Source organism: Plectropomus leopardus, chromosome 1 (assembly GCF_026936395.1).
Source record: "Plectropomus leopardus strain MGB_pleo_1.0 chromosome 1, ASM2693639v1, whole genome shotgun sequence".
Lineage (NCBI taxonomy): Eukaryota > Metazoa > Chordata > Actinopteri > Perciformes > Serranidae > Plectropomus > Plectropomus leopardus.
This window is the reverse complement of record NC_142176.1, coordinates 13,581,225-13,604,931: the sequence shown is the minus strand read 5'-3', so window position 1 is coordinate 13,604,931 and position 23,707 is coordinate 13,581,225. Positions and strand designations below refer to the sequence as shown.

The 23,707-nt window shown below is 38.4% G+C and overlaps 2 protein-coding genes across 2 annotated transcripts; one reads left to right on the top strand and one right to left on the bottom strand.

Moving 5' to 3' along the window:
* The first annotated feature begins 987 nt into the window (after positions 1-987).
* grtp1a (growth hormone regulated TBC protein 1a) lies at positions 988-12,249 on the top strand. Its single transcript, XM_042488333.2, has 8 exons — positions 988-1,638; positions 4,284-4,435; positions 4,528-4,686; positions 6,635-6,759; positions 7,451-7,547; positions 8,988-9,160; positions 11,230-11,415; positions 11,550-12,249. Exons 1-8 carry the CDS (start codon positions 1,571-1,573, stop codon positions 11,640-11,642), a joined length of 1,053 nt encoding a protein of 350 aa, XP_042344267.2. The 5' UTR covers positions 988-1,570; the 3' UTR covers positions 11,643-12,249.
* A 1,773-nt stretch (positions 12,250-14,022) lies between these two features.
* Positions 14,023-23,179, bottom strand: lamp1a (lysosome associated membrane protein 1a). Its single transcript, XM_042492488.2, has 9 exons — positions 22,773-23,179; positions 18,698-18,804; positions 18,364-18,583; positions 17,295-17,456; positions 17,009-17,214; positions 16,702-16,827; positions 16,538-16,604; positions 16,288-16,455; positions 14,023-15,124 (listed from the first exon to the last, which is right to left on the bottom strand). The coding sequence occupies exons 1-9, from the start codon at positions 22,825-22,827 to the stop codon at positions 14,985-14,987; spliced, it is 1,251 nt and encodes a 416-aa protein (XP_042348422.2). The 5' UTR covers positions 22,828-23,179; the 3' UTR covers positions 14,023-14,984.
* Between the last annotated feature and the right edge of the window lie 528 nt (positions 23,180-23,707).

Here is a 23,707-nt window from a genome sequence, read left to right as displayed (position 1 = left end):
GATTCAGCATTTCATAAAAACCTGATATATTATCTGGAAAAGAAACAGTACTGCAAAATGTTATGATTCTGTTTTTTCCTAAATAACTGCACAGGGACAGCATTGCCTTGGTGTTAAACAAGGGAATATATTATTAAAAGTGATAAATAGTTTATGTTTCTGTACTACTGAACATTATAAAGAGGCTATAATGGAACAGTAATGTCAGATTTAGGCCTATCAATTAAGACAGCATTAAATTACAATTTCTTGTAGAAGTTGCTAACAGTTTCAAGTACATGGTGGAAGAAATATAACTGCAAAAATATGGGGCCACAAAAGCATTATCAAATATAAAATAAAGTTTGTCATGGAAAAAGGAAACATTGGTACTTTATACAACTTTAAAAAGAATTGGGAGATAAATGGTGGGGAAAATTATGTGTTTATTTAGCCAGTGAGACACATCTCTCACATGTAGCATATTCAATATCTTAATTTAAACTACGAAAATTTGCCTTGGGGTTGTATTTCTCTATGTGTTTGTTTCTTTTTTCTGTGTTGTGCTCTTTATTTATTTATTTACTTATTTATTTGCTTATTGTCCCTCTACAATAAAAAAATGTTTATTAAAAAAAGTGTTTGAAAAAGAAAATGGAAATATTGGGACTGAAAAATCCACAGCAAAATGAAATATGGGCATAAATATTATGATCATCATTATTATTGTTATTATTGCATCCTGATGTGTTTTAAAATGACAATATTCTATTTTTTTCTCTTCATGTCAAATCAGTGTCTTTTTTGCTGTTGTTTACTATCTGTTTTTCCCTCAGTTTTAACTTTCGTTCACTATTTTGGCAAAGGCAAAAAGTGACATTAAAAAAAGAAAACACCAATTTGATTCACACCTCTCAGCCCGTCTCTTCTTATACCAAGGTGCCCTGAATGCACCATAAGTCACATTTCGCCTTTCCCACGGGAGCTCTGAAGTGGGATGTTCCGATGTTCCGGGAGTCATTTGAAGGCAGCATTAGGTCTGATCGACGTGTGTGTCCTGAGGCAAACGACACAAGTCCGAAATCTACCATGGAGTAGATTGTCCGGACATAACAGTGGAAGAGGTGACTATATTTTGGATCACACTGGGTCGCAGCCATGTGTGGATGTTGTTAACAGAGCTCCAGGCCGGTTGGTTGTATTCTGAGGAGCCAGCAGCAGGTGCATGTGGATGGCGACAAAACTCAGGGAAAACTCCGCTGTCCTACGGCTTCAGCATCAACAGGTCGATAAAATACTTAAAGGAATTCACTGAAATAACTTATTTGTTTAGTGAAAAGATTTCTTTCCATGGCCTTCCCCTCGGGAATAGCAAGTTAAACCCATGTTAAGCAGCGTCTTGTCCCGTCTCTTCGCACGCAAACATGGAGAAAAGTTAAAAGTAGACTTACCTCAGCTGTGGCTTCGATATTCATGTTTGTTGTAAACTTTTGCGCCGTTGTTTTGCCGGTTTTTGGAGAAAAACAGCCCGGTGGATACATGGTGAGACTCTAGCACAGATTTTCAGGATATCACTGGAGCAGAGGAGGCAATGGAGAAGAAGAAGCCGACGGACCGGACCCGCTCCCCGGACGGTAGAGCTAAAGACAGAGTGGACAGGTAACGTTAGCAAACCGACCGTTGGCCTTTAACGGTTATTTCAGCCCAATAAAACGTTTAAAACAACATGTTATCGATTTTGAGAGGTCAAAGGTAGTTTAGTAACTTACCTGATAAGTAAATTCAGAAGCAGATAATTACTTTATATCGTTTTTCGGGAGAGACTGACAGCAGTTACCACTTACAGCCGTTAGTTAACGTTACTCGAGTTATTGAGTTGTGTGGAGCTCGCGCAGTGATTGTAAGTTTGGACACCGGAAATAAACATTTTGCATTGAAAGTTAAAAATAAAACAAAGGTACCGAAATTTATTTAGATTTTATTTTGATTTGTTTGCTTTATTTTTATTGGTAGTCTTTTGATATCTTTTGCTTCATGTAATTCTACATATAATATGTAAAATATTATATTTAATTGTTTTTTTAAAAAGTTATTAAAACATATGAATAAATTAAAAAACAAAAACTGACACAAAAACAGTGACATGAAGAAAACAAACATCAGAAGTTTGTCACGGTAAAACACATAATGCAAAAAATAAATAAATAAAAAAAAAATAATAATAATAATATGAAATATTTTTAATGCCTATGTTTTATTTGGCTGTGGATTTGCCAGAGTTTCCTTTTTCAATGGCAGATTTTATTTTCATTGCCAATACTTAATTTCACTGTTATAGATTCACAGACTTACAACTGCTAACTCTTAGTATAACACTCTCCATACACATTATTAGGACAAAATGCAGTATGTCCATAGTTTTTTTTTCATTCCATAAAACGAAGATGGATAGCCACTGCATTAGGCACCTTTAATAAACTGACTCAGTGGACTAACAATTTGATTCACAGAGTGATGAAATCAACTCTTGGATTTGTGCACTGGTTTCCCGATGTTTAAAGTTTTATTTTGCTCATTAAAGATGGGACACATTTTTTGTGTCATATCTCATGATTGTTCAAATAAAGCTGTAAATTTGAGTGAGGAAAATTATCTACACTTAGTTCACAGGTTATTTAGAACACTTATATAAAATGAATTGAGTGTGATGCAACATAATAAAACCTACCTTCAATAAAATCATGAGGTTGAAGTGTTGATGTCATGGTAACTATGGTTACACTTTATTGAATTTTAGAGATGAATTTCAGGTAGGTCAACTAAATTTTACAAACTACAGTCTCTAAAATGGCCATGAAGTTGAATTAACACCTCTTTTTACCAGTTGCAACAAAAACTGACTTTTTAACCTTCACAAAGGAAAGCTATACTACAGCTCTGCTGGATTAGACTGCATTAGTTGTATCTAGATGTAGTTAATAAACTTGCAGTTGAGTGTGTTGGACTTCACTTTTGTTGAGTTGCACATGAAATAGTGGGATTTATCCACTATGTCTATATATTAACATAAGCTGAATCATTTTGGCTTTTTGTAGTTGTATAAAATCCACGCTCAATTCTGGATTGTATGCTAAATTATTATTTTATAAAGGGGAGCTGTTGCACAGTTCAAACAAACCGTGATAACCCAAACCAACACCTGAAATCAGGTGCAGCACACATACATTTTATGTGTGTCCTTGCTTTTGTTTTGACAACAAAGTCATTCTCATATAATGTTTGCATAATGATACCTTTATTCTCGCCCAGGCTTTGCAGAGCCGCAGTAGTTTAGAGCCTGGGCTGTGTGTAATATACACAGTAGTTAAGGCATTAAGTCTGTTGTGCTTGAACAAGTTTAAGATGTGGTCTACTCACACTGCCAGTCTTCAGGTGCATTTCCTCTCCAGGGATGACTTTGCTCTTGAGGAAGGTTTAAGCTGCGGGAAGATTAGCTTGTTACCTAAGGTATTAGGGTTGAGCCAGCTACACCCAACATTTTATCTACTACCAGGTTGTAGGCGTAGGTGATGTAGGTGAACATGCTATATAAAGATTGTATTAGTAAAATAGAACCATTGGTTTATTTTGTGCCTCAATAGCTTTTTTTGTCGTTTAAATTCAGTGAAAAAATGCCAAATAAATGAGGATAACAGGGCCCTTAAAAAAGTCTACATAACATTTTTTGAATAAAGTTCATGCCACGAAGTTAAATATAAAACACACACATTTGAAATATATTACGAATAAAATGTCATGTTAAGCTAGAGTGGAGATTTGTCTTCAGTCTCGCCTCAGATACAATAAATAATATCACAGTGCACAAGTAAAAACATGTTTAAAAAAATTGACAGCACTATAGTGTGGATTCTTGGAAATTATGATTGTGATATACTGAAAACAATCTTTATCGTGTTAATGAACAGTTTTTACTTTTTTTACTGCAATATTCTCATTTTATGTGCAATATTACATTTTTTTTGGTATACAATTTTTCATGATTATTATGCATATGTAGGTACTGAGTATGTATGTTTAAACTGGTGTGTGTGTGTGTGTGTGTGTGTGTGTGTGCGCGCGCATGAGTTGTAAACACAATAACTTTTTACCTCTACTATTTATTTTAATCTGTTATACTTATTTTATAGAACTCTGCTTGGGCAGTGCAGCTAAATTTCATTGCATGTACCTGTACAATGACAGTAAGTGTATTCTGATTTCATTTAAGTTGCAAACAGTTTCTTACTGTGTGTTTTTCGGCCCAGCGTGGATCCATATGGTTTTGAGCGCTCAAAGGACTTTGATTACGACTCGTATGAAGAGCTCATGTCTGAATATCTCGTTGTGCTCACCCGAAGATCTATCAAGTGGTCCAAACTACTGAAGGGAAAGAGCAAGGTGCAGAAGAATGTCAAACGTGAGTGTGAAAACTGAACACACCAGTATCCTCACAGAGTGAGCGCACACAGTAAAGCTGAACTAAACGGAAGTGTTCCTCCTCTCCTTCAGTTAAGCGTTATGTTCGTAAGGGGATTCCCAACGAGCACCGGGCTCTGATCTGGATGGCAGCCAGCGGGGCTCAAGACCAGTTAGAGAAGAATCCAGCATACTACCAGTCTCTGCTAGCAGCCCAGCATGACCCCAAACTGGTGGAGACCATCTGCACAGGTCAGGCTGCGAACAGCGTCTGTTTCAAACATTTGCTCACTCAGGCGTCCTTAAAAGACACACAAAGCCAACCTCAAAAAGCCAACACTAAGACTCACAGGGCACCTGTGCATGTGTTTTGTTGAGCCAGGCTCAAACTATAGTTTTAAAATCCTAACCAATTTTGAAATATGGTTGTATCACACACGAGGAATAACTTTACTAATGTTCTAATGGGATATTCTGAATATAATTATGCCAGAAGAAGCCTGAATGCACCATGTCCTGTGATCTCATTGGGACACAGATGTAAACAGACACTGACATGTTGCATCAGCTTGCAGTAAATGTTTTGCATTATGAAAAACAGAAGCGGGAAGCTAAATGAGTCTGGATGAGAAAATGGTTAAAGACATGTTATCTATTCTTCAGCGAGTACTGGACGTGAGATTTTAACTGTCAGTTTTAGTATTTGCCAACAAAGGTAGGCTGGCTAAAATTCAGAGCGCAGTAGTGTTTGAAGTCACCAAATCAGTGATCTTAACTGTTATCGTCCGTAAATCCTAAATATCAAACTTGTTCGAAATTATCAAGGCGGCTCAGACAAGTCTCTGAGCAGTACAGGAGGTTTAAGACTGGATCTGTAAATCTCTCACAATATCAGATAATCTGGGCTGAACATCAGTACTGATGAAGTTCCCAGACCGGATTTCTGCAATGCCCAGGAAGTAAATCATGGATAAATCAGCCCAGAACTCCTGCAGCCTGAGCCCGAAAAGTCTCATGGTTGACTGTGAAGTTTTGTTTTGGCGTTGTCATCATTTTGTCTAAATACATTTTTGTATTTTCATTGTTGATTCATCTGTCAATTTAATTTCTCGATTGATTGATTCGTTTTTTGGTCTATTAAATGTTAGAAAATAATGAACAATGTAGATCAGTTTTTCCAAAAAGCCCAGACAATGTCCTCACGTCTTGCTTCGTCCACAACCCAAAGATACTCAGTTTACTGTCATAGAAGAGTTAAGAAACCACAAAATACTCACTTTTTATGTGAGAATATGACAACTTTTAATTCTTTCTTCTTCTTTTTTAAATTAATGAAACAAATTAATGGATTATCAACTGAGCAGGTGATTCATTCAATAGCTGACAACTAATCAATTAATCATTGCTGCTCTGTTTCGTATTAACGCCCCGTAAGAACATTCTTTCTCACTGACTCTCACCTCGCCTCTGAGGCTGATTCAGTCAGTCTGCTGATCAGTGCTGACTATAACCTACAGTGCCAGACACACTGCAAAAGTCACAGCCGACAGTCAGCCACGCAGAGCACACTGACGCCCTGCAGTTTGCCTTTCCGGAGCATTTACACTAAGCATTACAGAATATTTCATGTCATGTGATAATCATGTGGTTTTGTGTGTATGTAAGATTGTTCTTTAACAATCTCCTGTGTCTCCTTCCTGTGTGATACTGACTGGGCATTCAGACAGAAAACAGCGCTGTGTTATATGAGTGTATATGGTCCTGCGGATCCTTAACAAAATCTTAAAAGGCACTGAATTAATTGTTCTAAAAATCAGGCCATAATTGGTATTAAAATATCTTAAATCAGTATTTCAAAAGTCCTAAAAATGCTCAGACACTGGAGGAAGGATTTCATGAATCCATTTTCCCAATCTCGCATTGTAAAATTTACAGTAATTGGTCACATCCAGTTCAAAAAAAAAAAAACCCTAACCCTAAAACGAGTTCGAGGCAATACAAACAAGGCTCAGTGTATTTTATGCAAACATTTTTTCCAAACTTTGCATGATGAGGAACAAGGCAGTGAAATCCCAAATGCAGTGAAAGACAGAAATTGCCTCACAAGTTGTTTGCTAAAAAGATGTTTGTATTAAAAAATCTCTTAAAAAATTAGGAAAAAAAAATTCACTGAATATCTGCGGTGTCTTTTTTCTTTCAGACTTGAACAGAACATTTCCAGACAACGTCCAGTTCCGCAAGACATCCAACCCATGTCTGCAGAAAGCTCTGTACAACGTGCTGCTGGCTTATGGCCACCACAACTCAGCTGTGGGCTACTGTCAGGTAATATCACCTGAGATCCAGCCTTAAATGGATTTTCCATAACACCAGTCTTACACTTGTAACAGAGTTGTCAAAGAGCAGTGTGAGAGTATTGGGTATTGCTGGCTAGAAAAACAATATAGTGCATAATATTGTTTCATCATTGTTTTTTGTGCTGCATGACTAAAATTTGCAGTGGAGGATTAACTCCAGTGTTGTGTGGATTATGAGACAAAAACATCCAAAACGGACTTAATAATGGGCTCCACTACTAGACTAAAATAAGCAGACAATGTAACTTTGAGTGTGTGGAAGCGTCATCTTCTGTGGAGTGTTTTATATTAGTGCCAGCACAATAATCAATTCGTAAGTGTCCAAAGAAAGGCTGTTTGTGTCAGCATAGCCTGCGTTAATCATTAGCATTTGAAAGGGAAATTTCATTCTCAGGAGCATATGCAGCTTGGTTTGCAATTCAAACAGGCAGCAGGGTTGTGTTGATGGTGTCGTCTCTTATGATGTGTAAACAGAACACGTCATCACACTCAGGCAGCCTGATTCAGTTTGAGTGTTTTGGTTTTTGTTTTGTGTCCAGTACACACTAATGGTTTCACCCTTGAAGCTTTATTTAAGAGCTCTACAGTCTTGATTAAAACCTGTCCAGGCAGGATTGTAGAAATCATGTGTGAACCGAGTGTGTCTCTTTTGTCTTCAGGGGATGAACTTCATAGCTGGGTATCTACTCATCATCACAAAAGATGAAGAAAAGTCCTTCTGGCTGATGGATGCACTCCTGGGTAGAATTTTACCAGGTGTGTGTGTTTGTGTGTGTGTTTGTGTGTGTGTGCATGTGTGCGTGCACAGTAGTTTTCCATCATTATGGTTTCATGTCTTCATCTCTTGTGTGTGTGTGTGTGTGTGTGTGTGTGTGTGTGTGTGTGTGTGTGTGTGTGTGTGTGTGTGTCTGTGTGTGTGCGTTGTGGTTGTTCTTTTACTCTGAGCTAAAAATAATCCTGCAGGAGGTCACATGGTCTTTATCTCTCCGTGGCTTAAGACCTACAGGATGTTTTCATTTGTGTCTTACACAATCATCAAAAAAAAAAATGGTTTGGCAAAAAAAATTTGAGCAAAGCAAAAATTATGTTATTTTGAAAATATGTTAACTCTAGTACAGGCAGAGATTGATGGAATTAATAATGAAAGAGTACTAAAAAATAAAAAAATTTTAAAAAATCCAAGTATTACAATATATTCCATATTTTGCTGGAAACCTCACATAAAATATGTACAAAATGAACTGTCAAATACTTCAGTCCTGCCTAAAGCAAAGTACACACTCTATCACAAATACTCCACATTCTCTACTGTTCACTGATTTTGCCATATTTAAATTACTGTGCAGAGATATGAGCAAACACACATGAAAGCACACTACACCTGCCATGCATACTTTAAAGAAGAGCCACAAAGACAGTGCATAATGTTGGATTTCATGACTACACTTATTTTTTTATTCACCTTTGCAGAAACTGCTTGGCACAACATATTATTAGCCTCAACATCTCTCCGTCTCCTGGGACTCAAAAGAACTGCATTACTGTCTAGTCTAAAACATTAAAATTCTTTAATCTTGTTGAATTTCAAACTGCACAAATAATGTACAAAGCCAGGAATAATCTACTACCAGGAAATATTCAGAAAATGTTCTATAAAAAGGGGAAGGATTATAATTAGAGGGGCAAATTCAATTTGAGGATTCTCAGTGTTTACACTACTATGACAGGAATTTATATTTCAGTTTGTGGTTTGAAACTGTGGAACGGTAAACATGTCAAGCTAAAGTAATGTCCTAACACCATCCAGTTTAAAAACAGGTGTGAGGATATGATTCTCACAAAGTACAGAGACGAGGAGGGGCTTTGACAATCACCAGCTGTTCATGTGGATTTATATTTAAAAAGGAATGTAGCAATGTGTAAAATATGTAGTTTGTTTATATGGATGCACATGGGTATATGAGTATGTTTATATTTTGTATATCAGATAATTTATATTCCTTCCTTCTCTTTTTCGCACATGTAAATTGAGGCAATTTGTGAATGGAATTTATTATGCCTTTTTTTTCCTTGCTTTTGTAATTCATGTTTTTAATTATTGTTTTTGTTGTTTTTTTACATGTTTGAAATAAAGACTTCAAGTCAGTTTAACTCACAGATGTGTGTGTGTGTGTGTGTGTGTGTGTGTGGTTACAGACTACTACAGTCCAGCCATGCTGGGGCTGAAGACGGACCAGGAGGTGTTAGGGGAGCTGGTTAAAGTTAAAATCCCTGGAGTCTGGCAGACCATGGTGGATCAGAATGTGATGTGGACCCTGGTGGTTTCTCGATGGTTCATCTGTCTCTACATAGATGTCCTGCCCATAGAGGTGAGTGTACCTGTGTGTGTGTTTCTTAAACCCTGTATCCTCAGATGGAAAAGCTTTATTCAAAAGTTTAGGAAAGCTTGATGACAGACAGTTTAGTGAGTCAGAGACAAATGTTGGTCATTCAGGAATTAAGTTATTCTAAACTGTAATGGTTTGTTAGTAATAATGCGATTCATTTCACAAATAATGTCAGGGTGGAATTGGTGGATCCTTAAAAAATCTCAAAAGGCATTGAATTAATTCATCTAATAATAAGGCCTTAATTTGTAGTAAGATGTCTTAAATCAATCAGTCAAAAGTCCTAAAAATGCTATAATACATATATAGGATTATTTATTTATTTATTTTTCATGATTTGCCTTGTAAAATTTCTAAAAAATTGGTCGTAAACATCTTTTGAATAATTAACGGAATTGCCAATCGCATTACAATCATGCAGTGTATTTACCACATCCAGTCATATGACAAATTAAAACCTTTATTAAACCTTTTTTTTTTCACATTTTTAGTAGATCAACCAAATGTTTAAGGTGACCAAAAGAGTTGCTTTTATGTTACAATAAACATTTGGACAAAATTGCTCCTAACCCAAAGTAATTGATGTGTGAATTTTGGTAATTGTGAACTTGGTCTTAATATTAATTTCAAGTGGCAGCATAAAGTCTTAAAAAAGTCTTACTTTTAGTGTGTCTCAGGCTGTAGGAACCCTGAATAAAAGCTCTGTTAAAGCACACTGTTCACTAAATCCATGTGTTTTCTGTCAGCGCTGCTTTTAGTGGATTCAGATAAAAATGCAATAAAATAAGCTTTTTATTCCTCCTTTTCTCTAGTGGCAAACCCACCACATAAACAGTCCTTGTTGTTACTATCTGTCTCTGTTGGCTGTTGGACGGGCGTTGACTGTTGGGTTTGTTCTTCAAATACACATGAGCCTCACTAGGAGGGCGTTACACTTGCAGATGTTCATGCTACTCCCTCAAGATTTCACCCCCTCACACAGGCAGGAGTTCATACTGCAGCAACGAGGACACGATTCCTTACTAATGTCCCAGCCCAGGACTGATTCATGGCTACTGCTGCAGTGTTTTTCCTCTGACCCAGCACCTAAGATGCAAATTTCTAATTTTATGGTAGCTGGTAAAGTAGTGCAATGTTTGTTTTTTCTCTATTGTAATATGATAATTAGTTAATATATTGTTTCTCCTTACTTTTTTTTGTGACTATTTACCTTTACAATGCTTTTGGTGCGCTTCAAATACAGCAAGTCATTAAAAAAGAAATGGTGTGATAATGGAGAGTATGGATGCATTTTTCATAGTGTACTTTGGACTTTTTGTACTTTTGGAGATTTTCTTGCACTGCAGAGTTGAATTTGCCTGCAATTTGTACCTTTCACAAACTAAAAGACTTTAAAAATACCTTAAAAAAAACCTGATAACTCTTTGACATCTCAAGACAGTAAGAGTTTTTAGACACACACCATAAGATTTTGCAAAGACTTGGTATCTTGCAGGGTCACTGTTCGTAAGAATAAAACTAGATTCCTTTTGAGATAATGTCCAATCCTGCTCCTGTTGTAAAATGTTAGACAAAATTCTCTTTAAAAAGGTTCCTCAATAAAATAAATGCTAGTTGGTGGATCAGATACACGCTGAACTAAACACTGACCTGTGTTCACTTCACAACTTCACCAGCTTCTCCTCCTTTTCTGCTGTCTACCTGGTTTACTGCTTCCTGTTTGACTTAAACTTACAATAAACATGTTTGTTTTTGTTAAATGTCATAAGGAGAAAAAGACTTAAAACAACTTGGATTCAGTTTTATGTCCACCTCAACTAAAATGCCCAAGATCACAGGAGCGCGCCACAACTCTACCAAAACTGATGATTCTATTCTGACACTTGAAATTTGACTGCGACAGTGGTGAAATTGCTCGAAATGTCATTGGGTGTAAAGCCAGCATAAGTTTTTGTTTTTTTTAACAAACAGCAGATTAAACTTCGCATTATGCATCATTGCACTTGTGTTCGCTGGTTGGATTTACTGTTTTGTTGTTTGTTTCTCTGCAGACAGTCCTGCGGATTTGGGATTGCCTGTTCTACGAGGGCTCTAAAATCCTGTTCCGTGTAGCTCTGACACTGATCCACCACAACCAGGCTCTGATTCAACAGGCCCAGTCACTGCCAGACGTCTGCCAAAACTTCAAGCAGATCACCCGTGGACCATTCGTGGATGAATGCCACACTTTCATGCAGGTAAAAGAAAAAGAGAGGTGTCCAATCATTAGGAGTGTCATTTACGGCAGGAAATACCATTCAGTATAAAACAGATGTCCCTTGTCAGTAACTGTCTTTAATCCTTTAATCCCAATGTTTCTGTCCTACCCTAGAAAATCTTCACTGAACCAGGAAGTCTCTCCATGGCAACCTTGACTAAGCTGCGGGCGACATGTCGATCTCGCGTCATTGCAGAAGAATCTTGAACCTAACGCAATTACCTGCTGCTCAAACTCAATACACATTCCACTGGGAGAAGCACCCAAGAGCTCGTTTGCACCTGCTTTTCTTTTCTTAATGTAACATATTACCACACACTGGTGACTATTTTTCTTAAACATATTTTCAGACGATCATACACGTGTAAATATATGGTTAAATGAAAATATTCTTAGCAATGAGCTGTGTAAGCTGACGATTCCATTTGAAAACTAACGTATAGTTTCTCCTTTTGTTAAATGATGCACTTTACTCCAGAAAGTCAGAGACACTGTAGAGAAAAAGCTTGGCAGCAAATGGTCAGATAAAGAATGTGTTGCACTCTGTGAGCCCAGCCAAGAGGCCTACTGTATTTCACATTGAATGTTTAAATGAAGACTCCATGCTGGACCTCCCTGCTGTGGTAACCGAATGTAAATCATACTGATTTCAAAACTTTTTTTTTCTTTTGCTCCAAACATTTCAAAATCTGATTTATGTACTTGATGGTTGTGTTCATGTTTTGAGAAAATGTTGAACTTCCTGACCTCAACTATTAATTCAAGTGCTCTGTGATGAAATGATCTAATTGAAAAGGCTCCTCTCTTTTTCTAACCAAGGTGTGTCCAGTTCGTTCTGTTCGGTTTTGTGGTCCTTTAAATATATGTGGTAGTACTCATATCAGATTTTGTTTTACTGGACAAAAATATTTTTGGTGTTGATCCCAGCTCTGACAACTCTGTGTAATGTACACCTGGTTACACAGTTCAGATTAAACAGCCATGTTTATTTCACCCAAAACATGATAAATCATAAAGGTACTGTTGCATGAAATAAGAGTTTTATTAACTTTTACTAAGAGGCATAATAGAAAACAAGATCAAACCATTTTCTTTAAAAAAAAAATAAAAGATCAAATCACTACAATTCATATTAACATTTCTTTAAAGATAAAGTGGGGTAAAGCAAGAATAGGGAATAAATCCATGCACCTGTTCACTTGTAATATAAAATACATTTTAGTAATGCAGAGTTGCATGGCCAGATCATTACACACCGATTACTCAAAGCAGCTCTCCACTTTATAATCATCACAATAACCAGACTGTGTTTAATCAGCTGAATTAAACTGTGCCTCAGTGCACTATAAGGTGAAGTCTTGACCCTTCCAGTATTATCAGTGGGACTTTATTTGGGGGAAAAAAGCATGGTAGTCACATCAAAAGACAAATAGTTTCTTGATCCCTAAGAATTGTGCCATGAATTACACGTTTGTTATTTTAAAAGATAATTTTGCAAGTCAAGAAAGTTGCACTTTGCCTTAAGTTTGTCGTAGTAACATTTAGTTTTTTCCTCTGAAACCGCTCAGTGCATTACATCTCTTGCCTCCCACAATATATTCACAACAGCAGCTAGCTAGCTAGGTAACTTAGCTTTGTTCCATGAACAAATGTGACATTGTCTTACCTGATGTTTGTTATCCAGTGGCTCCTGAAGATGCAACCATTCTGAGAATACTCTCAGAGAGCTCCTAATCTGGCATAAAAAACCCAGCAAGGAGTCTTAGTTTAGGGGTGATTTAGGAAAATTCTCAGAGCAACTCTGAGCAAGTAAAGCACAGGAACTTTTACCTTAGTGAGGAGGTGTGGTTGACCCTGTGCTAGCTATGACACATTCTTTTAACAGATGTGATTGGTTGGCACAGACACACCCTTTTTGTGAGCCTGCAAGGTGTGGACATCCAGTGGAAATGAGGTGAACTGCATCACAATATGAGGCTGTGAAAGTGCTTTTTGTGTGATCACACTGCTGCACTTTTCCAGTTTCAAATGTTTTGGTGTCATAATCACTTTATTTCTGACATTAAATCATTATTTTAATGAATAACAGATGTAAGCACATCTCTTATGAGATCAACCACGAACATTATCTCGTTACCATCTAGTCTGTAGAATGATATTAATTCACTGATATTCAGCATTAAGGGAATATTTCTTCTCCTTCTTTGTCTTTTCACCATTTTCTCCTCTGCTTAAGAGACTCTTAAGCCACTTAAAAGTCATTAACTGTTTTCAACTTAAGGAACTCTCTTAAGGTCTAAGATACCTTGTAAATAACTTTTATCTTTACCAAGATCTAGTCATAACTTTGAAGGGAAAAATCTCAGAAAATTTAGTTACTGGATTTGGTCACTCTGGAAACTCGTACAAGAAAGCTCTGTGAATGCTGCCTCTGGTCTTTACAGCAGCTAAGAAGCAAAAAAGTAAGACTAGTTGCTTGTGTGAATACATGCTGGTCGGAAACACAGAGGCGAAGCTTCAGCGAAAGAGAAAGCTATGACATCACTTACACAGCGTGTAGTCTTTTACAGTCTTATACCTTGACAGATTTACAACAAACTGCAACTTTATTCACTTGCAAAATTATCTTTTAAATTGACATTGACAAACATGATATGTGTAATTAATGGAACAATTAAAACAAAATCATTATTTGTCTTTGCCACTGACAACTGTACATCTTTTTTCCAAAATAAGGACTTATGGTGTTCAACTGGAAGGGAGGGAACTTTGCCTCTTTATATTGTACAAAGACCCTTCAGTTCTGAAAAAGGAAACTGTTTATCCTGTGTGCACAAGATAATGAACTTGTTCCCACAAGATGAAAAAATGTCACCCTTCAGGACTTTAGGTGCGCTGTACTATTGGGACAGTCTCTACTGTGGGGGCAAACGTTTGGAAAAGACACTAAGAGCTTTCCCTTTTTATTTTAGCGTTGGATCATCTTTAGCTCAAAGTTTACAGAAGAAATGCTAATGAGCATCTGCAGGCGTAAAAATAGAAACTCAACTTTTTTTTTGTTTTACTTGCACACACAAGCCATTTAAAAAAAATATCTTCTTACTTCATTTGACTCTTCATCTGCTTTCTAATTAACATTTTTTTTTTATTATAAATAATTACATGGCTAAAAACATCAGTTCAAGCAAATTCAACCCACTCCTAGAACTTGATGGAGCAAGAACAGCTGACGGTGAACTTGCTACAGTGAATTCAAACTGCCTCCATCATTGATTGTGTGAAGCCTCTTGTTTTCTGGGGCTTCAAGATGCACACTGTCTAAAGTTAGCAGGTCTGTGGCTTCTCATCATCATCTCACAGAGAAATTGAAAGTAGAATAAAAAAAAATCCAGAGGTCATGAAGGATAAATGCAAAAACATGCACTCACCACAGAGTAACAACTGCTTTCATTCACTCACACTTGTGTCCACAGTCTATCACTTGCTCACAGATTGGGTTTATCGCTCCACTGTTCAGTCTGTCAGGTTAAAGAGAAATGAGGGGTTCATTCAGATGGTCTGGTATCCAGCGTGGCTCCTCTTCCTGCCTATTAGATACGCGATGAGGACGATCAGCACCAGGCCGGCGAGAGCTGCTCCAACGATGATGGGGATGAGCATCTGGTCTTGATCCATCTGACACTCCTCCGCTAGAGACAGAAAGAAAAGGTGAAAGGGTCCTGTTATATTACAGAATTTTGGATCCAGAAACTTGTCAGTTGTATAGAGTAGCTTTCTTTACATTCTCAAACTCAACAACCGGTGCAACTATACTTAACCTCTGGGGCTGTAAAATTTAGCTGATGCTTAAGTGCCAAAAACTGCAGTTCCTTGAATGGCCATTTGAGGCAGGCTTCAGAAGCAATGTCCAACTTTACAGCAGAAATAAACATGTTTACAGTCTGGTACAAAAAAATGATTTAGATCTCGATAGCTAATTTCCCAAAAATGGCAACTGAATGGGAAGAAGAAGAATTTCTACAAAACTCACCTATTTAAAGGCTTAAAGTTACACTTAATTAAGGGCAGGCCGCTTTGAGTGACAGGCTGTCTGCGAATAATCACCATAGTCAGTGAGTCCTCCACACTATCGTCCAAACACCTCTGGCTCCAAAATGCCATGATGGCAACAGCTAAAATGCTTCACTCGCTAGTTGCAACTAAATCCTACTCACTGCTCCTTTAAGTCTCACCCTTAGATTTAGGGCTCATTTATGCTCAATGTTAGATACACACACAGAGAGCACTTGTTTATCTGAAAACCTTTTCTGAAAGTTTATGGATCAAACAAAACTGAGCAGTACCACTGGAGATCCTGGGGGCAGTGTAGCATTGTTAAAGCGAGCTATGACCGTAGGAGACAACCAAGACCTTTAAAAAACAGCAAAACTGAATGAATTGATAACATAATGAGAATAATTCCTCCTCCACATGTCGAGATGTATTTAACAACCTCACAGACCACTGCTGTCGACAACGTTGCCTCCGTTAAGAGATCATCTGTCGCCTTTTTTGTTGCTGTCTTAAAGATTTGTCTCTGTCCTCTAATGCCCTTTGGCTGTATCTGTGCCATCATAAAGGACGCATGGAAGTATGTGATCAGTGACGTTTACAACATTTGAAATCGATGTATGTATTTTTGTAAAACAAATATAAATGAGCCTTAAGGTTGTCTTTTTTATGCTGTGAACTGCTAACTCCTCTTACCAACATCATCACTATCAACATCAAGATTAAAGGACAAAGATAAAGAAAAGTCAATGGTAGATAAATGGTGGATAACAGCAGGGATAGAAAAAGAAAACATTTGCACCTGTAGCAAACTGGCTGGTAGTGACTGCAAAAGGTTGGACCTGCAGTTTGAATGTGTTGAGAGAGAAAGTTGGCAGCACGACCAGAGTTTGCTCCGCATTGCACATGTAGGAGCGGCCCAGCGTACTGCGCAGGTAGTCCAGACTGGTGTTACTGGCTCTGATGGGATCTGTGGAGAGAGGTGGATCAGTAATAGTTGAGTTAAAGAAATCAGACGAGTCAGAATATGCGGCTTGTGACTAATGACATACCGGTCGCATCAGACAAATTAGCGAGCAGAGTTATCCCACTCAGGTGGTACTTGTGGCTCGTGGAGTTCTGTATAGACGGGAGAATATGGGTTTGAATAAACACATCCAAATGAAAACAAACTTACCATTTCGCTACAATTATAGCAGATGAGGGATGATCTTACCAGAGTGAAGATGAAGGTGAGCGTAGTGCTTCGCTCCTGTGTCAAAACCAAGGAAGCACTGCTGGCTTCACATGAGCCTGATGAAGCTGTTAGATTTGGAGTCAGGTTCACCAGCTCTTGGACAGTCTGGCAAAGTAGACAAAGATAAATTATATGTAAATGTTTATCATTTGATTTGTAGCATCTGTTGCATGATTTGGATGTTTTGTCCTAAGTCACAAGACAAATTTCAGATCAAAATCAAATAAAAGGTATTGTATGAATGGATTCTTTTACTGTGAATTGTCCTTGCTTGTAAATCTTTTACCTTATTTTGAGACACAGAGAAATAAGAGATGTTGAGCTGCAGTCCCATTTGGGCCAGGAGGCATTCAGTGCCATTGCTGTTCATTACAGTGTAGTGGCCTCGCTCAGGTGCTCCCGGAGGAGTTGGTGCTGGAGGGGCGGTGGTTGTTGTGCCAGCAGTGGTGGGTGGAGCTGTAGTGCTGGCTTGATCTGCCATACATACGCTTTCTGTGACCAAAGAAAAGATAAATAAATGTGTAATCAACCATAAAGAAGCAGCTTAAGACAACCTAAAAACAGAGGCGTACCTGTTGGACTCAGGTCATTTCCTGGCATGTACGCCTCCAGCCTCATGTCAGAGAAAGTGACAGATGCGCCACCAATTCCAAAAGTAGAGGGGCTCAAACAGCGGTAGGTGGTGTTGACCGTCGCCCAGATCCCAACAGAAGCCGACACCACAGTCACCACATCTGGGACGCAATCAAACATAATACAAACTACTTATAGACATGTAATATGCCACCTGTGAAATACGAGCTCATGTGTTTGTTTATTTTTTTTATTTACTAGCAAGATTTAAATGTTTTACACCAACTAATACATTTTGATATTTCTGAAAAACAATGGTCTTCTACTTTCTGCAGCTCTACAGCCCCTTTTCTTTTTTTTTTTAGGCTTCTGCCTTTATTCTGATAGAGCAGCGTAAGTGTGAAATGGGGGAGAGAGAGAGGGTTGGCATGCAGCAAAGGACCGAGCCTGGAACTTAATCCACCGCAGCGAGGAAGCAGCCAACGCACATGGGGCGCCCGGTGGCTCGGTTGGTGGAGCGGATGCCCCTTTTCTTGAATTAATTTTTGTTGCAATTCCCTCCAAGATTTGCTCTTTGCTGTTAATTGTGGCTTAAATTCACTTAATGTTTTTTTCGTTTATTGTATTCCTCCAGATGTAAAACCATTTCCTTCTCTGACCAATTGGTTTTCTTGTCGTCTTTTCCTCTGCCAATTTTCTAAAAAATATCTATGGGCCAACTTTGTGTAATGATACCAGGTGAGGCATTAACAAGTGTCACAAGTGGGAGAGCAACCAAACATACAGTCTCCATGGACACTGTTTTGTATTACCAATGTAAAATTTCTTCCAATGCATCAAATGCCTTAACATTTCTACTTAACTAAGGAAACCTTTAAAAGGATTCTGTGCAGCACCCTTAAGTAAGTCCCTCAGCGAAGCATAAAGTAAGTCATACACGTCATACTTAAAAGAAAACTCAAGAAATCTGATAAAAACGAAATCTGATATTGTCTGGTGTAAAGACAGTATACCTTCAGTACCCTGTCTTTACACCAGACAATATCAGATTTCGTTTTTTGTTCTCACCGGAGCTGTTAGCCTCAGGGAAGATCGAACTGTCGCTGAGGTTGTACTGCAGTGACAGGTTAGCGACACTGTAGAGACTCCCATTGGTCGAAAAGCTTAGTCCCAGCGCGTGGCCAGGTCCAAACACCGCCACCAGCCATGGCGAGCTGTCGTCTGTACCACATGAGCTGCTGCCTGCATCGACCGTGGTGGAGTCAGGCAGAGGGACCTGCACTGTTCTCTGAGGAAAGACAAGTGATACGACCACTGTTTACAAGGAGATACAATCAATGAAGTCAATGCACAATAACGTTTCCAGAGCTGAAATCCAGGCGACTGTCTTCACTGTACATACTGTGCTGTTGGAGGTGTTGTACGTGATGGAGAACGATGCGGACAGCTCAGCCTTTATACAGGTAGAATTCCCCTCTTTCACCTCAAGAGTAACAGCCTGAATGTGACCTGTAGAGAAGAACATAACGAGATGGGAGGCACAACAGTGAAATAATGGGAAAACATTGCAATTAAAGCAAACAACTTAAAAACCAACTAAATCAAAATCAAAATATGCTGGAAACATTATTCACTTTAAGCTATTTTTCTACATGTCAGTATTTGACATGCTGGCTACATAAAGCTTATAGTTGAGTACAAATGATAGCAGCGGTGATTATTACAACATAAGCAGTGTTACATGATGTCATGCCCTACATACACACATTAAAGCAGTTCACATATGTCACCACAAGAGGTCTGCATACAGCTGACAGTTAGAGACAAAGACAACAACCAAACACAGAACTATAATGCTTTTTAGAGCTACATGTGCAAGGTATAACTGTTACTCTACTCTACTGAGGGACGGACATGGAGTCCATCTTGGTGGCCCAATCAACGCACTAACTTTCACACTGCCATGATACTAATATCTTCATGCTCTGGAAACTGCCAACTCACTGTTATCAGCGTATGTTTGTGTCCATGAACTCATTGTTCGGAAGCTACGATGGCTATTCAGGACTCATGTACTTATCAAACCCACAACTCATATCCTTAAAAAACGTTTCACCGTTTTCTTCACACTTCCCAGAATGACGGCTAAGAGGTAGTTTGTGGTTTTTGTATGACCACTTCTGGCTAACTTTCCGACAGCACAGGATCTCATTTACTGTACTGTATGTTATGCAATTGTGTTTCAATTGTTTACTCTTTCAGTGAGATTTGAGTGATAAAGGATTTATCAAGTGTGAGGGACCAATAAAAATAAAAACTACTCATCAGGGAAAAAAATAAATATTATGCCCAGAAGCCTATAGTGCTAAAAGGTTTAAAAATTCCCTTGCCACTGTGGATGTTTACTGCTAAAACAGGTATTGAAGAGATGCTCCAAATCAGGGATATTTAACTTTGTTTGGGGGCCACTTTTGTAAAATGACAGGAGGCCAGGGCCAATCGAAGCAGCTCCATACATGTTCCTAGGATTTCAGGACGGTTCTCGAATTTTTAGGACCTTTCTAGGATTTTAGGATGTGTCTAGGATTTAAGGACATTTCTACCATTTTAGGACATTACTGACTTAGCTTGGACCTTTTTCGGGGATTGTGGGAGATCCTCCACTGGCACTTTTTTTTAATTAAAAAAAAAAAATCGATTTTGATGCTGTTTTGTGCATTCTGGCACCTGGTACCCTATCCAGGGGCCAGAATTGGCCCACGGGCCGTAAGTTGAGTATCACTTCTTTAAATAGTGGCTGCTTTCCTGCTGATATTGCTGAGAGACAGAATTATTTAGCTTGTAAGCCATGACTCTGACACTAATGTCATAACTCACTTATTACTCAGCTGACTGACTGAACTGTTCTCTCTTCCTTTTTCTTCTAACTTCCCTCCCCTCTCTTCCCTTCACCTTGAACTTACTCAATTAATAGAATATATTGATTAGGATCAATATATTCTATTAATTGAGAAAGCACTAGCACCGTGTTGTTGTTTTGTGTCAGTCTCTGTCAGTCAGTCACTCCCTTCCCTCATCCTATTTCCTTACTGAAATGTGACCCAGACCTGATGTCACCTCTCTGTTCTCCCAGTAAACACACAGCAGACGGTTTACACAACACTGCAATCTGATCTTGAAACGCGGGCATGTGTACAAAGTATGGAGCTGCAGATAGCAGGTAAGATAGTACTCACAGCAAAGATAACAAATATGTCTGCAAAAGATGTTGTTTTGTTTTTATCATAATGGCAAAGTCAATTGCCCAATAAACACGTTGCGAAAACTGTGATATCGCACTTGGTTGCATTTGTTTTTTAAGGTAGTTAAAGCAATGTGTTGTATTTTAGCAGAATACTGAATGCCGCAGAATGGCAGACCTGACTACATTTTAATATCCCTTCATTTATCGCAAGTGATGTCATTATCAGCATATTGCACATCTTATATTTTCCTCATATTGTGCAGCCCTAATACCGAAACAGAACGTGTTCTCCCTGATGCTGCCACTTATGTTTTGAGGGCATCTCCTCACCTGATGCCAGCACGCTTAAACTCTAACCTCACCAAAGTTTCCAGCGGAAATCCTCAACATGATAAAGAGTGGAAATAAAAACTGAACTACTGAGTTAACGCCAGTACTCCCAGGATTTATTTTAGGATGAGCACTGAGAGGTAAAAGCTGCAACTATGTTGGCCTGTTTTCCTGTGTCAGCGGCCAGGTGTGTGTGTGTGTGTGTGTGTGTGTGCTCAGGCCGATTAAACAGGTCATAAAATAACACTGTCAGTAGGCCTGGACTGGGCTGTGTGAAACACAAAGCCATCACAGCGGTCACATGAAGCTCTCAGATGACTCAACAATGAGGCCAATCTGCTGGTCCACAACATTAACAAAACCTGGGTATTATATTAGAATAGATTAGAAAAGAATAGAGTCCAGGGACCTCTCCAGTAACTGACCTGTTTTGACACAACTTCCCGAGGACAGATGACCTTTGGACTTGCAACAACAGATCCATGTGAAACTCTGGATATCCACTTTATGATCAAACTTAGAAGGGTATAGAAGTTTCTATTGGTTACTGGCCAACACACCATGAGTTTGTTTTTTTTATTATTTTAATATATTAAATCAAGACATAACAAAACATCAACACATCTTTTCAAGCGGGCATATTCGGTCTGATCTAATGGTGACACACATATCGACATTTTTATAAGTATGATTTTTGTCAGTTTATTATATTAGTATATTACTATTTGAGTGCTCTGACAGGCGGCTATAAATAAAATGCATTATTATTATATATATTTGTTATAATTATTATTATGTTCATGGATAATACATAATTTCTACATTCAGTGTTGATGGTGAGACTCTTCACATCCCCTTAATAATACCTATCTAATACTCAATTACACACATGACTATCTTTTCTTTAGCCTTTTACATAATTATGTGGACATGCCCGACCACACTGCCTAGCACTACCTGTATTTTATTTTGTTGTTTGTGCAATTCCATTTTTGTGTAATGCTGTTTGTCGTGATATTGAATACCCTTATTGACTCGACTATCTTTCTCCAGTTTATGACAGTTTTATTTGTTAATTTCCTGCGTTTTCATTTGATCATGCCTGTCATGGCCTGTTGATGGTAATGTGTAGTACACTGGAAATGGTTTACATATTAGGAGCTGTTTGTCATGTTTAATGCTCACTGAGTTATTACAGGCCTTATGGAGTTATGGTGGACAGTACTGATCTGCTCCTGTGGAGCTTGAATGTGCATAAGTGCAAGTCACCCTGTGTACAAATTAATATCAAATGTTGCATGTTTCCGTGTCATATTGTTTGAGCTTTATGTGTTTTTTACTACGTTTTTAACATCTGCTGCATAATAAAACTGAATTGAATTGAGTGTCTGTTCTTTTTAATCTCCTTTGATTAACGTTTACTGTTTTTAAATGTGCTCTAAAAAATGTTACTTGGCTATGTAACTTTGATATATTTAGACAACATTTTGCTGCAACTAACGATTATTTTCACTGTCAATTAACGTGTCGACTATTTTCTCGATTGATAAATGAATCGATTAATCTATAAAATGTCAAAAAAAGAGTGTCTGGGGTCTGCAAATAGTTTTGTCCTCCCATCAGTTCCATCCTCATGCAGTCTTTGATCAGTTTGCAGCCATTTTTTAGACACATTTTGAAAAGTTTGAACAATTTGATTAATGACTTATCATAACAGTTTCCATTTAACCTTCTGTCGACCTAAACGATTAATCGATTACTTGATTCAGCTAAACGACAGGAGATCTACCTGTTCACAACAACATGCTACTTCGGACTCACGGTCAGCTTCCGTGACGTCGTTCGGTCCAGCGGTAGCGGCAGGACGGCAATGAGGTTAGCTTTAAACCGCAAAAACACTCACCTAAAACCGCACACCACGCGATGATGAGCGCGGACAAAGCGTGAGAGAGTTTCATCCTCCCGGAGTGACTTTTCTCCCTGTTGTCCCCCTTGCAGAAGAGCTAAAAGCCCGAGGAGGTGGTGTTGTGTCGCCGCTGCAGGCGCAGGTGGGTCTCCGCGGCGGACTGCACTTGACTTGACGGACAGTTAGCTAAAACTGAGGCGTCACTGGTTTTGTTCTTCCACTTCCTGTTGTTGTTTACGTTTCTCTGTTTTCTTAAGATACAAGGAATCGTTGTTTGGTGATCCTAAACAGAGTCTTGCTGGTAGACACTGTCGTTAAACGGGGTTAGGCGTCGGTAACAGCCACACCGAGTGAATATGCCATAACTCGTCATGTGAACTAGCATTCAGCGCGAGCCACCCAGTCACGTGAGCCCCCCCTCCTCCCCTCTCCCTCACGAGCTCTATTCAGGGCAGCACGAATCAACTCTGCTCCGTTAAAGAAACAAAATGACATAAATATACACCGCGGAGAAAATAGATAACCCAAATTTCTCCTGTGTAACTGCATTAAAAAACGTGTGCTAATAAATGTGACTTATTACAGACTTACATAACTGCACATAGTGTCGAGTGAGTGTAAAGAGGCTCCTAATGAGAAAAACAATGCACTTCCAGGAATAATATGACAACTGTGGTTCAAGGAACTTACACCAGTGACATTAGGTCAAGGCTTATTAATCAAAAGTAATTGAAATGCAATAAGAGAGTGGGGACAAACAACAAAGTAAATACAAATATATATTTGCTTCCTCCCAGTGGTGGAATTTAACCAAGTTCATTTACTTAAATAGTGCTTTGGTACAAATGTAAGGTACTTTAATTTAGTATTTTCTTGTGCCCCATTGTACTTTTACTCCACTACATCTCAGAGGCAAAAGTTGTACTTTTTAC